Source organism: Hemitrygon akajei, chromosome 15 (assembly GCF_048418815.1).
Source record: "Hemitrygon akajei chromosome 15, sHemAka1.3, whole genome shotgun sequence".
In the NCBI taxonomy this organism is placed as follows: domain Eukaryota; kingdom Metazoa; phylum Chordata; class Chondrichthyes; order Myliobatiformes; family Dasyatidae; genus Hemitrygon; species Hemitrygon akajei.
Genome location: NC_133138.1, coordinates 41,607,727 through 41,622,850, shown reverse-complemented (window position 1 = coordinate 41,622,850; position 15,124 = coordinate 41,607,727). Strand labels below are relative to the sequence as shown.

At 38.8% G+C, this 15,124-nt stretch overlaps 1 protein-coding gene across 3 annotated transcripts in view; it reads right to left on the bottom strand.

The window, feature by feature from the left end:
* Positions 1–639: 639 nt before the first annotated feature.
* ddx46 (DEAD (Asp-Glu-Ala-Asp) box polypeptide 46) overlaps positions 640–15,124 on the bottom strand; it is a 55,421-nt gene continuing 40,936 nt past the window's right edge. For all 3 annotated transcript variants that reach the window (XM_073067428.1, XM_073067429.1, XM_073067430.1), the window contains 9 exons: positions 14,559–14,721; positions 13,582–13,775; positions 8,811–8,948; positions 7,613–7,762; positions 7,263–7,436; positions 5,696–5,914; positions 4,782–4,926; positions 2,620–2,693; positions 640–1,011 (listed from right to left, as the gene is read on the bottom strand). In XM_073067428.1, the coding sequence (XP_072923529.1) occupies positions 964–1,011; positions 2,620–2,693; positions 4,782–4,926; positions 5,696–5,914; positions 7,263–7,436; positions 7,613–7,762; positions 8,811–8,948; positions 13,582–13,775; positions 14,559–14,721 (1,305 nt within the window). In that variant the 3' untranslated portion in view covers positions 640–963. The remainder of the gene's footprint in view (positions 1,012–2,619; positions 2,694–4,781; positions 4,927–5,695; positions 5,915–7,262; positions 7,437–7,612; positions 7,763–8,810; positions 8,949–13,581; positions 13,776–14,558; positions 14,722–15,124) is intronic.

Here is a 15,124-nt window from a genome sequence, read left to right as displayed (position 1 = left end):
GTTTGGTCTTTTGGTCTGCAAAGTACTCTCTTCAACATTGCTGTTGGCTTGTGCACAACTGAAATTCTATGTTCTTGGAACAGTCAGGCCATCATTTCTGAGAAACTTAAAATATACGGAATTTCAACCAGTCATAGACAAAGATGTCTACACACCCCAAGAATGTGAAAGATTATTTGAGCATTTTTTTCAATCATCAATATAGAATTACTCTCAGGAAAAAAAAATTATCCAAACACACAAAAGCTTTTCAGTCTTTTTTAGAAAAACTGATTGAAACAATTTCCAATCCGCATCTTAAGAAACCAGAAATATTCCTAGGCTTTTGTGCATCTTAAAACATTGATAAGGAGACGAGAGGTATGATGGTACACAATGAGTATCACTGGTACACACAAGCCTCTCAAAGACCATCGTGGGAGATGGAAACGGGTAAGGCGGCCAACAGGGCTCTGGAGAAGCTATATATGCCAATCCCCTGTACGGTGGATGCAATGGATTGCAGAAGTGTTACCATCAACTTCAGAGGACAATGGAGACAGGAGGTCATCAATGACCTATGCTCCATTAGGAGCTAATGGCCCAAGTAAGTAAGTAGTACAAATGTTTACAAGTTTTTTGAATTAAAAAGTCATGAAATTAAACATAATATTCATTTTATTTAATTTTTTTGACATTTCTGTAATCCAAGGATACAAAATGCAACTTATTTTACACTTCAAAAGCATACTTTTTGTTCACTTACAATAAGTTGGATTAAGAAAAAAAATCTATCATTAACAGAAACCTATTACTGTAGAACACAGTTTCCAGAAATTCACAAAATAAATTCTACAGATTCTGTAGAATAGCTAAATTCAAATGCATTATAATTTTAACATTATGGAGAAAATAATCAAAGCACAATAATGAACTACCATTATAATCAATTTGCCGACATGTAACATACACTTTACAGGATTCCTACAAAACCTTGTATCGTCCACGGTTAGTTGGCTGGTATGAATTTTGCTGCAATAAAAACAAATGTTTAAAATTTTAGGTTACTACACAAACATACAAATAGATTTAAGTTTAATATTCTATAAAATTCACATCATTTTAACATTATAAGCAAAATCAAATCCCTATTGAAAGCAACTTAAACCCCTCGTTTGTGGGTGTTTTGAAATTGGCTGTTCGTCCTTTTCAGAAAAAAGAGCTGTAACTATAATTAAGAACCTGAGCAAAGTCTCCAAAATGTAACAGAACAATGTCAAATGTTTCACAATCAACTGCTCCAGATTATAAAAGAACTGACAAATTCTAATGAAGGGTTGACAATCTGCAATGGTAAATGTATTTTCATTTCACTCCACGTGCTGTAGTTTTCTACTCTTCCCTTTTATTTCTGGTTTCCAGCAAATGCAGTGCTCTGATCCACAGTGTTCTAGTGTAGTTTCTTTATTCTCTCTATTTGTAACTTGCCCAGGTGGATTAGCTTCAATTAACAACTTTACACTTTTTCCCCCATCAGAAAACCTTGGCAAACTGAGTCATTTAGTTTCTTTGTCTTCAGTTTACCATAGTCAATGTCATCCTCCACCACTCTGCTTTAAAAATTTTTATTTAGAGATACTCGGATAACAGGCCCTTCCAGCACAACGAGCCCACGCTGCTCAATTACACCCATGTGACCAATTAACCTACTAACCCATGCTGCTTTGGAATGTGGGAGGAAACCCACGCAGTGACAGGAAAACGCACCAACTCCTTACAGACAGTGGTGCGAATTGAACTTGGGTCGTTGGCTCTGTAATAGCATGATGCTAACCGCTATGCTACTGTGCTGACCTTAACTGTTTCCAATTGTCTCTCACTATATATCTGTAGTCTAATATTTCCAGCATTGTCTGCTTTCTGATTTCCACTAACAGTAGTTTTATTTTGACTTTTTGGTACTTGGTCTATTGATTATGTACTATGGCCACATATCCCCCCAAGAAAAATACTCTCCACCCAAAAAACATACTGCATCATGAAAACCCAGACTTGGACCCACTGGCTGTCCAAATCTTGCCCACCACGACTATACTGGCTGGGGAGGGACTTCAGACCCAGGAGACAGCCACTATTAAATGTCTTGCATTAATTCAGCCCTTCTGATCTTCCTTCAGTATCAAGATAATGTTTAACTATAGAAGAAGATCATTATTAATGGTCAAGAATAAAACACCTCTTCATGAGTCTTAGAAGAGGGTAGGAGAACCTTTACTTGCAGTCGTGTTATTGTGAAATTCACTTCCATGTTAATGTGCAGACAGTAAACTAGGCCAGCATTTAAGATTAGGTTAAGGAAAAGGAATTCAAAGGACAAGTGATACATCAGTAAGAAAAAGTATTTGATCTTGTGGAGAATAAACATCACTTTCTCTATCCTTATACATCTTTGATCACAAAATGGTAATATATTCCCTGTTCAGGAAACTGAAACGCGATACTAATTCACTTAAAGATTATAGTCAAATATATGCTTTAGAAAACAGCATTTTCAACCAATCAAAAGATTATTTTCTCTTGTGAGTCTTATTAAAGGCAGTTTGACAGGATAGAGTATATACATTCCATTAAGGATCTTACCAGTCTGATGAGTTCTTCTTTAATAAGTCGTGTAATCTCAGCCTTTGCTTTCTGAACAGCCAACTCACTAGCACCTGATAAGAAGCAGGTTGGAAAAAAAGTATGTTAATAGGTGGGAGTGTGACCAGCATTTAAAGTAAATAATACAAGGAATAGCCTAAACCACCATTAAAAAGAGATATCAGGCCAGCTTTGGGCAACAAGTCAGTGCCAGATAATCATGAAGAGTCAAGACCTAACTTAGCAGACTGGTCAATATGAATTCTGGTAGCAGTATTAAGAGTCTGGGATTACATATAAATCAGACAGAAGAGAGCATGAAATCTGCATCCATGAAAGATGCTAGTGGGCGTTTTTTTGTTTCCATAGTTGGATTGTTCCATGGTCACTGTTAATGATGCAGTAGGGTTACAGCTATTGGACACTGGGTAGTAGACTGCAATGCATGAGATGAGGCAGCCAAGGTTACAATGAGATCAGGCTTAAGGGACTCACTTCTGCCCCAATTCATATTTTTCTATCATGGGACATCACCCTACTTGGTTTATTTCTCTGCCCGCTTCATATTTCTCTTAATTCCCTTGATTCAAAAATATTCAATCAATCTCAACCTTCCAACATACATAATGTCTACGTACCCACAGTATGCTGAAGTAGAAAAATAAATAAATTGGATCCATCTGAATAAATTTCTCCTCATTACAACTTTAAATGGCTAATTTCTCACCCTAAGACTATGTTCCTCAAGTCTGTCCAGGGAAAAAAGTGTATACCTTAATCCTCTTTCAGAATCCTTTGAATCAGAACCTGCTAATAACATTCAAAGTTGGAGCTTTCCTTTCTTGAATCTGCATGTATTGACTGCTGCCCTGACCCACAGAGAAATGGAGCAGAATCCTAAGCAACACTCTGCTGTCTAATAGGCCCCTCCACCACACAAATCAAAGAACTAGACATCTTGGAAAGCCAGGCTCCAAGTAGCTCGAATCTTTTGACTTAACCTGACATTCAGAATTAAACAGTTTGAAAAATTAACAATACAGAAACAGTCAAATTTCAGTTACCTCAAATTTGTAAACAGACAGGCAGACATACTTTATTGATCCCGAGGGAAATTGGGTTTCGTTACAGTCGCACCAACCAAGAATCGTGAAGAAATATAGCAATATAAAACCATAAATAATTAAATAATAATAAGTTAATCATGCCAAGTGGAAATAAGTCCAGGACCAGCCTATTGGCTCAGGGTGTCTTGACACTCCGAGGGAGGAGTTGTAAAGTTTGATGGCCACAGGTAGGAATGACTTCCTATGACGCTCCGCATTACATCTTGGTGGAATGAGTCTCTGGCTGAATGTACTCCTGTGCCTAACCAGTACATTATGGAGTGGATGGGAGTCATTGTCCAAGATGGCATGCAACTTGGACAGCATCCTCTTTTCAGACACCACCGTCAGAGAGACCAGTTCCACCCCCACAACATCACTGGCCTTACAAATGAGTTTGTTGATTCTGTTGGTGTCTGCTACCCTCAGCCTACTGCCCCAGCACACAACAGCAAACATGATAGCACTGGCCACCACAGCCTCGTAGAACATCCTCAACATCGTCCAGCAGATGTTAAAGGACCTCAGTCTCCTCAGGAAATAGAGACGGCTCTGACCCTTCTTGTAGACAGCCTCAGTGTTCTTCACTTATCCTACACTTAGTTGGTTCCTTTCAGTCATTCCTTTCCATACCAAAAAGCTGTTCCTATCTATATTTTTAATGGGTATATTTCCAACTATCCCTATTGTAAAAGTGTAGCAGGTTTGAATTCTGTCATTGCATTATAGTAGAGGTATCATTAGCAAAGAGTGTTCAACAAGTTCTGGCCCTGGATTTCAATGAGATTAATATCCAATCCTCTAAAATGCACTGAATATGGGTAATTTTAAACAACAACTATTCTTAGGATAAATCCCTCGCCTCCAGGAACTACCCTTGAGAAACTCACCGTATTGTGCTTTTATAAAACACAATAATGAGGTTCTGCCTAAACTTCAGGAGGATGATATGCATTTTAAATCAAATTCAATATTTTTAAGGGAACAGAAACTCTTGCAGTCATTGAACTTTAAGCCCAAAGCAAAAATTCCTCAAATGTATACATCTTTGCTTACTTTCAATAGCAAGATATATTTTTCTTTCTCCCTCCTTGGGCTCTTTTCCTGGAGGAAAGTAAGTGCCTCTAATAGTGATGGCAGCTTCTGAATATTCACTGATTCTCTGCAGAGCTTCTTTGGAGGTGACCTTCCACCTGGCCGTCTGAAAGAGATTCATTGCAAAGTGATTAGTCACTTCAATAATCTGTATACATTGTTTTATTACGTAATTAGCTGCTATAACAGGCATTGTTATGGTTATTATGCTAGCAACCATGATCTATGCATTTATTTCCATGGATTTTTTTAAACAAGCCATGTTAAGTTATTTAAAGTTACCGCTAAAAACAAAAAAAATCTAAAAATACATATAAAAATTACACTTAGTTTATAAGCACAGATTCTGCAGATGCTAAAAATCCAGAGTATCATTCACAAAATGTTGGAGGAACTCAGTAGGTCAGGGAGCAAGTATGTAGCTATGCACAATATGCAACTTTAGTTGATTTTAATGTTGAAGTCCTTCAGAATTCACTAATTTCTTTCTTTTATAAAACTCTGAAGCAACTGGCATTTGTCAACCATGGCCAAAGAAAGTCAAGTTTTGAGATAATGCCAAACGACTTTTAGTGATTGTTAATGGTTATCAATGAAGACAGTGAAACAATGAGTACATGAAAGTAGATGGTAAGAGATAGCTGTGTTGGTGGCCTTTGGAGCATGACACCTGACAGCTCTTTATAATAGGTTTTGGTACGATAAACTAATGGGCAACTAGATAATCACGTCAAAATAATAATATTCATGCATTAATTGAAGATGTGAATAACTTCTAATAAATCACATTGATAGGTGTTACTGCAGCATCCAAACTGGTGTTGGTAACAAGCCTATTTTCAATTTTAAATATCATCCACCCAAATATCACTCACCTGTGGAAAGTCATTTATCTCAAGCTCTTCTTCATATCTTTTGAATGACTCAGTCTGTGCGTTTTCTGGTTTCTCATCTTCTTGCTTTTCTGCTGGCACATAGTTGAGTTTGGCATTGATCTTTTCAGCTTTCTGCTCTGCAATTGTTTTTGCAGATACCGTTGGAGCTTGGATGGTGCGTCCCCTCATTATAGCGTTTGTAGCCTGTTGCATTACATCCTGAATTTAAAGGAGAAAAATAGGGAAATGTATTAAACTGTAACATAAAAAAATACAGCCTATCACTAGAATGCTGCATGTTTATATGTAGAAGGGCACTTATCATAAGCTACTATACAAGTTTACACATTTATCAAATTCTCAAACTCAGTAGTGCACATGATTATGCACATGATTCTGCAATTTAACCAACACGATAATGAAACACTTTCCTGTCCCTCTCTACATGCCAATTAAGGTGAACAGGTATCATGATGATTGTCAATGTTGTCTGGAGATTCCATTAACACCAGTTCTGTTTTTGTTTTGTCTGTCCTATAAGTGTAGATCTGATTTGCACTGCTCCAAATCGGTGGATAATTTTTCATGTAAATCTGTAAGAACATACTGTAGGTACACTGTACAGTCATGCAATTATATACAATCTAATGTGATGATTAACCTAAAATTTAAAAATTACCTGAAATCCTGGCTGCAGTCACGTACTTCTAAAGATCTTAAAACATTTGTTAAAATAGACAATAAGCACAATTCAAAGATGCCATTAGACAGCAAAACAGTGTCAGAGTTAAAACTCCTAAAATCTTAAACTAGCAATTCGGGTAGTGACATGCTTTCAAATGGATGCAAAAGATTCCATCAATATCAATAATACATTAATTATTATGAATTTTCTCTTACATTTTTTTCATATACAGTGGATTCTGGTTAATTAGGCCATCAGTTAATAGGGACACCCATTTATTTGGGACACTATGCCACTTAATTGGGGCAGGAGACTGTTGCCAAACAGTTTCTAACCAGCATCAATCATGTAAAATGCATGGCCATTGAGACACCACACCATGCCTAGAGCGTCAATTTTTAAAAAGTTTCGGTTGTGTGTGTTGTGTTCTAAAAGCAGTGATTTTTGTCACTGACAGTTGGTGATAAATAACCAGTAAGACAATTCAGAACTGTTTAGCTCACTGTGGGTTTTAGCATTCAGGCTTGGAGATGACTGAAACGGCAGGAAGTGAAAGTGAAATGATTTTGCTACTTGAACAAGTTAGGAATTATATTCTGAATGTTAAAATGAAAATGAAGATTTTGGACAATGCAATTGTCTAAAGCATTGTACGAAGGTAGTTCGTAAATTGTTGCGAAGTTACATGGCAGTTTGTCCTATTTTATATCTTTTAACAATTTCCATGAACTTTCGGCTAATAGGGCCAAAATGTACTCGTTCCAATCCACTATATTCCCTATCTCAACTTATTTTAAATCATACTGTTTAATTAAAATATGGTTATCTTAAAACAGTTTAAAACAATTAATGTTTCACTGATTTACATTAGACATCTATTACCTGTGCTTCTGCACCAAGATTCTTCTGGGCATTGATCTTCAACGCCAGCCTCTTGGCAATTTCCAGTTTCTCTGCATTGCCAGCAGATGGCACTGGTGTGTTAGAAGCTCCTGGCATTGCCATATCTTTAACACGCTTCTTGGAATTGAACATGCTCTCAATTTGTTCATCAATCTGGAAAATAAAACCAAACATTACAGCTTATCGCAATGCTCTAAAATCTCAAATTAAAAAGCAATTCAAATGCTGTAAGTGATCTTAACAAAAATAAAGGGAAGTTGAAACCTGTAATTTAGCAATGCACATAACATCCTTTGCCAGAATTCCCAAAGTTAGCCTTAAGCACTTACATCAACCGCAGTGTCCTCATCATCAGAGTCCTGCAGACCTAGAGCTGCTTTCTGTAGTTTCTTTCTTTCATTGGCCAGGACTTGTTCAGTCTCATCAAATTTAAAGCCTTTCCCAGAAAAGCCACTAGACTTCTTTATAGTTTTCCCTTCCTTAAGGACACATTAAAAATAATGGTTAACAAGATCTAGTTGTTGCTTCTTAATTCAATTATTAAAAAAGAGCTGTGTAAGTATTTGAATGTTAATATACCTCAGCATTTTCATAAAGACAAAACGACTCTTGAATTTATTGCAATTACTACTGTAGATGTCGGATTATAAGCCGCTACTTTTTCCCCACATTTTGAACAGCTTTGAACACTGCGGCCTTTACTACGGTGCGGCTAATGCATGATTTTTTTTCATGCCGCCAAAAACATTTTGCCTCGTAACAGTAGACCAATAAAATTGATGAGTAGTTCACAGAGATCCAATGAAATTGTACGATAAATCAAGCGCACTTTCACAATTAAATTATTGTAAATCAGTCATTTGTACTCACCCTCATCAACATGGAAAACACTCGAAGAAAAGCATTGTGCAGTTATTTAGTTTATAATATTTTCGCTTAGTAATTCATTTGTTAGTAATTTCTAGTTAAAGTTAGAAGTGTTTTAACTATATTTGTTTTCTGTACTACATCCCGGGATGCTATGACATCACACCCAGTTTCGCCGCGTCTTGTGGGAAATACCGGTTTGCGATAAACGGGAAGGTGGGGGGCGAGCGGCATTAGATCTGAGCGAACGCTGCTTTTAAGTTAAAGGCGATCAATAACTTTTCCTGGTAGGCTGCAGTATATATATTTTTTACCAGTCGTTAGGAGATATTGGAATGTTGTTCAGTAAAAAAGTATACGCAACGTAATTTGTGTTACCGATACGTATGTATATTTAAAAGTAGCCGCGTTACAGGCACGGTTCGAAAAAAAGCATTTGCAATATGTATTTGTTTATGTTACCATATGGATTTAATTAAAAGTTAAAAAATCCTCACGTGTAATATCTTTCTGTGTAAATATCTCATATTACAACGTGGGACACCTGCGGCCGAAAATCCGGTGCGGCTTGTACAAGTACAAAATTGATTTTCTTTCTAAAATTAGAGCCAGCGGCTTTTAATCAGGTGCGCTCTGTAGTGCGAAATCTACGGTACTTACTGCCTTTTGTTGCTCTTTGAAGTCATTCCACAATTTTTCCAACTCAGGTGGAACACAATTTCCTGATAATTCTAACGCTTTAATTATATCACCTGCATAGCGGGCTTGCTCCTCTGTAATAAATGTATATGCATACCCCTACAAAAGGAAAAAAGCAAACATGTTAACAGAATTCCATTTAATTAAAAAGTAACACATAGCTATAATGTATTATGTGAGTATTCGTAGGTCAGAGTGCGTATGATGCCAGAACGCGGGGGTTTTGTAAAATGGAAGTCTGGTGAATAAACGTGTGTGTTTAATATACAGCGGTGTCCGAGTCACATTAACGCTACATGGTGTCAGAAGAAAGCGGAAAGGAAAGGAAGAGAAGACACGTAAAAAGATGTCACAGTTACAGCCGCCGTCGAGTTTAAGCCTACGAGGGAATATTGCTGAGAATTGGAAGGTTCGGCTCCAGCAGTTTGAGCTGTTTTGCACCGTTAGTGTCGTAGATGAAAAGATGGAGAAAGTGCAATGTGCTACATTTCTGCATGTGGCTGGAGCAGAGGCAATAAAGGTTTGCAACACGTTTGTCTTCCAAGAGGGTGAGGGAGATAAAATTGAAGTGTTGAAGAAAAAGTTTCAAGATTACTGTGAGCAGAAAAAAAACCTACCGTACATTCGACACATATTTTTTACGAGGGCTCAAGGACCAACAGAGACTATAGATGCCTACGTAACAGATTTGAAGAACAAGGCAAAAAACTGTGAGTTCGGACAACTGCATGATTCTTTAATACGGAACAGGATTGTATGCGGCATACGAGATGATCATGTGAGAGGCAGGCTATTGAGAGAGGCGGAGCTTACATTGGAAAAAGCGATTGATATGTGCCGTGCTAGCGAGATCACGTCGAGTCAGGTTAAAATGCTTAATGAAGAGACTGAAGTATACAAAATAAAAGCTGTGAAAACTGACAAGAGTAGGACAAAGCCAGTTCCACAGGATAATCAAAAGGAAGTTAACTGCAACAGATGTGGTTATAAACATGGATACAGAAAATGTCCAGCCTTTGGTAAGACATGCAAATTATGCAGAAAGAAAAATCACTTTGCAAAGATGTGCAAATCACAGGAGCAAGCAAGGAAAATGCATGCTGTGGAACAGAGTGAGTGCAACAGTGACATGTTCATTGGCACAGTTGAAATGGAACAGGAGGTATGCATCAAGAATATTGATAATGCAGAGATGGATGTTGAAGATGAATGGACTCAAGATCTGATAATAAGCAGGAGGAATGTGACATTTAAGCTTGACACTGGGGCGAAGTGCAATGTGATGTCAGCAGAAACATTCAACTCACTGGACATCAGAGGAAAACTTGGAAAATCCACCTGCAAGCTTGTTAGATATTTTGGCCACAAGACAGCATCATTGAGAAAGAAAACACTCACCTGTGTGTATAAAGGACAGAAACACAAGATAGAGTGTGAGATTGTGCAACAGCACGTTTCAGCAATACTAGGCAGAGCAACATGCATAGAGCTAGGCCTGGTGAAGCGAATCTATGGTGTTGAGAAAGAAAATGACTTTCTCAAAGACTTTGCTGACTTGTTTTCTGGGCTAGGATGTTTACCAGGGAAACACCATATCCAGATTGATCCAACTGTTGCACCAGTTGTACATGCTCCGAGGAAGGTTCCAGTAGCTCTCAGGGATCGATTAGTGGAGGAGCTACACAGAATGGAACAGATGGGAGTCATAACAAGACAAATAGAACCGACCGACTGGGCGAATAGTATGGTGACAGTGGTCACAGAGAAAAAGATTAGGATTTGCATGGATCCACAAGATCTCAACCGAGCCATCAAAAGAGAGCACTATCCACTGCTCATGGTTGAAGAGGTTGTCTCCCGCATGCCTAATGCAAAATACTTTTCAGTGTTGGATGCAAATCAAGGTTTCTGGCAGATCAAGCTGGATGAAGAAAGTTCCAAATTATGCACTTTCAACACACCCATAGGGAGATATCGTTTCCTGCGTCTACCCTTTGGGATTTCTTCTGCATCAGAGGTATTCCAGAGGTCAGTGGCACAAATGATTGAAGGCCTGGACGGAGTGGTCAGTATCATTGATGATTTGCTGATATGGGGTGACACCATTGAGGAGCATGATCAGAGACTGAGGAAGCTTCTGGAGAGAGCACGTGAGTACAACCTAAAACTGAACAAAAGTAAATGTAGGATCAGAACTACAGAGATCAAATACATAGGTCACGTACTCAGCGCTGATGGGCTAAAACCAGATAATGAAAAGGTCAGGTCTGTGGTACAGCTACCACCACCTGAAGACAAGCAAGGACTTTTGAGGTTCATGGGCATGAGACAGTATCTTGCCAAGTTCATTCCCAACTTATCGGAGGTCAGTGCTCCACTTCGAAAGTAACACTGAATGGCATTGGGAAGATGAACAAAAGAAAAGTTTTGACACATTGAAGCAGTTGGTTACCAATGCACCAGCACTCAAGTTCTATGATGTCAATAAACTGGTGACAATGTCTGTGGATGCCAGTTCGGAAGGAATAGGAGCTATTATACTGCAGGATGGGAGGCCTGTGGCGTATGGATCACGAGCACTTACAGACTGTCAACGCCGATATGATCAAATCGAGAAGAAATTACTTGCCATAGTTTATGGGTGTGAAAAGTTCCACCAGTGTGTATATGGCAAAGAAATCCAGGTTGAGAGTGATCACAAACCACTTGAGAGCATCTTCAAAAAGCCACTCCATCAAGCTCCTATGAGGCTGCAAATGATGCTTCTCAGGCTACAGAGGTACACTCTCACAGTCACCTATAAGCCAGGAAAGGAACTGCACATCGCTGATGCTTTGAGCCGTGCTTACCTCAAAGAGCAAAAGGAAGAGTTGCTAGGAAGAGAGCTGGAGGTCAACTGGGTTACACCTCAGCTACCTATTTCTGAGGAGAAGTTGAACATGTTCAGGAAAGCGACTGCAGAAGATTCTGAAATGCAAATGCTAAGAGACATTACAATGAATGGATGGCCAACAGAAAGAAAAGATGTTCCAAAAGAAATGCAACAATACTGGACATTTAAAGAGGAGATTAGCTATGCATCAGGACTAATGTTAAAAGCGGCAAAACTCAATAGTACCAAATCAAATGAGACAGGAAATGCTCAACAGAATTCATGAGTCACACCTGGGGATAGTGAAATGTAAAGAAAGAGCAAGCAACATTCTCTATTGGCCAGGTATGTCAACTCAGATAGAGGACATTGTGTCTCAGTGCGCTGTTTGTAATGAAAATAAAAACAGCAATCCAAGAGAGCCTTTGCTTCCCCATCCACTACCAGGAAGACCATGGGAGAAGATTGGCACAGATCTCTTTCGCTACAATGGTGCAGAATATCTGCTTTGTGTGGACTACTATTCAAAATATCCGGAAATCACCAAGTTAAGTGACACGTCCAGTCAAGGTGTCATTACCGCAATGAAGTCAACATTTGCAAGACATGGTATTCCAGATATTGTCGTCAGTGACAATGGTCCACAATAGGCCAGTGGTGAGTTTAGAGAGTTTTCAGAAAGCTGGGAATTTCAACATGTTACTTCCAGTCCTGGGCATGCTCAGTCTAATGGACAAGCAGAGGGAACTGTACAAACTGTGAAGAACATGCTCAAGAAGGCACAAAGCAGCAACAGTGACCCGTACATTGCTCTGCTTGAATACCGCAACACACCGATTGAGAGTGTGGGGTTCTCTCCTGCACAGCTGTTGATGGGACATCGTCTGAAGTCCAAGCTGCCAACATCCACAACTCTACTGACTCCTGAAAGTAATGCTCAAGTACATGACAAGCTGAAGTACAAGCAAATGAAGCAAAAGAGCTACTATGACAGACATACAAGACAGTTACCAGATCTACATATAGGTGAAAATGTCAGAATACAGAGAGGAGACACTTGGCAGCCAGCTGTGGTTGTGAACAGGCATCAGCAACCAAGATCCTTCATAGTTCGCACGCCGGATGGAAGAGTCTACAGGAGGAACAGGAAGCATCTGCTGAAGACAGGTGAGAGGGTGTTTCCACGTACAGATACACAGGACATTTCCACGGATACAGACATGGAAACAAATGACACCAAGAGTGAGGGGTGTGATGAAACCCCATGACACAATGACGGTGAAAGTTCAGCGCAGACAGACCGAGGTGGAAATGCAGACACAGAGGTTACTTGAGAGACTGACTCTGAAGGACAAGCACAGTCACAGTTCTATCGCACAAGGTCTGGGAGACAAGTCAAACTTCCAGCTAGATACAGAGACTAGATCTACCTACAGTCTCGCACAGTTTGAGACAAAATCACACATGTTATAAGTTCCAGGGTGTGAAATAAAAGGTTTATTAGTCTATGTTAGTAAAAGAAAATATACTGCTGTTAGCATTGTAAGATCCAATGTAGAATACAGTATAAGAAGTTAAGATTTTTATTAGTTTATGTCATGGCTGTTGTAATGTTAGAAAGTCATACATAGAGGCATTGTTTTGGTAATTCACAATATTGTAAAAAAAAACTTGAGAAGGGGGATGTAATGTATTATGTGAGTATTCGTAGGTCAGAGTGCGTATGACGTCAGAACGCGGGGGTTTTGTAAAATGGAAGTCTGGTGAATAAACGTGTGTGTTTAATATACTGCGGTGTCCGAGTCACATTAACGCTACAATAGCAATTCAATGATCCGAGATTATTGTCTGTATACCCACTTTGTTACCAGCTCTTCCAGTACGCCCCACTCGATGTACATAATCTTCATAATGATTTGGACAACTGTAGTTGACAACAAGAATCAGGTGTTTAACATCCAGTCCTCGTGCTGCTACTGAAGTGGCCACAAGCAATCGGCACACACCGGTCTTAAAATCATTGATTATACTATCACGATCATATTGATCGATACCTGAAACGAAACATAAACTGAAGGTATTTTTGTCTGTTTAAACAACCCAGGAATGCACTTTTTTTTTTGAGATCCTTAAAGTCTGAAAACTGACAATGTACGGTATTAACGCTCTATTTTTGTCCCAGGATGGCACTGCGGATTTCAAAATTTCCGCCAAGTGCTGGGAAACACATACAGTATAAGTGAGTGCAGCCTCATTAGACGATGAAATGCAGGGGCAGGGTGGAAGGTGTAAGTACTGACTGGACACCAGGACCTCCGTGAGGAAGTGCTAGTAAGTCACTGCATTGAAGCTGATCTTGTGATCGAAGATCTGGCCTGTTAGCATTGTGCTTTTCAGTAAATACTGTAGATTTAGGAATGCACAGTATATGCAGTATCGCACGTAGTCAGACAATTTATCTTTAGTGGAATGATTGAGCTGTTATAACCAGTCCATTTGATGATTTGTGCTCAATTGTATCACATCACTTTAGAGGAATACTCCCTATCTCCTTATTCATCATCTAGATGGCACGCATGGCTGGTGATCAATAGGTCAGCCACTCATGTTGCTGATTTTTCTTCCAATTAACTTGCTCTAGTGTCAAAATATAGCGTTTACCAATTGTTTCCTTCTGCACCTGAAGAATGGTAACTCTAATGAGGTTCAAAGTTACTCATTAATACTCTGAGTGCCAAACACCACGCTATAAAACCATCTACACATGGAAAGGAGAAATAAAAAAGTCATAAGAGGAGCAAATAACAATATATTATCTGGTAACTGAATATACGTACCTCCATGTAATGACATACAAGAGTAGGATGCTCTCAATAAATCCTTTAATAAACCATCAGCATGCTCTTGCTTGTCCACAAATACTATCACAGAACCATTTTGTTGATAATGGCCCAAAAGTTCCAACAACTTCAAAAACTTGTTGTCTTCTTCTATGACAACCTACAGTAAAAATGAAATCATAAATTGTTTATAGTCTTGAATTAGAAACTGCAATAATTGACTACACTATCCTTTTCCATTGTCCTACGCAGTAGTAATGCACCCATGGAAATATCTTCGTCGTCTCTTCATTTTCTTCTATGTGGCTATTCTTGGTAATATCATCTAAAGACAGGGCTAAGATAAAGACATCCAGCTCTACATTCTCAATCAGTCCATCTTAAAGTGGTGGTATCCTCATTGGTAACATCCATTTCTCTCTTTGACAAAGCCATTCCCAATTTTGATACATACTTCATTATTTTAGCTCCATTAAGCCTTATGCACTGAGGAATAGGTAGTTCAAAATTCAAATTGACATTGTTAGATCTACCTCATCATTATTTGTTTTCAGTATCTTCAT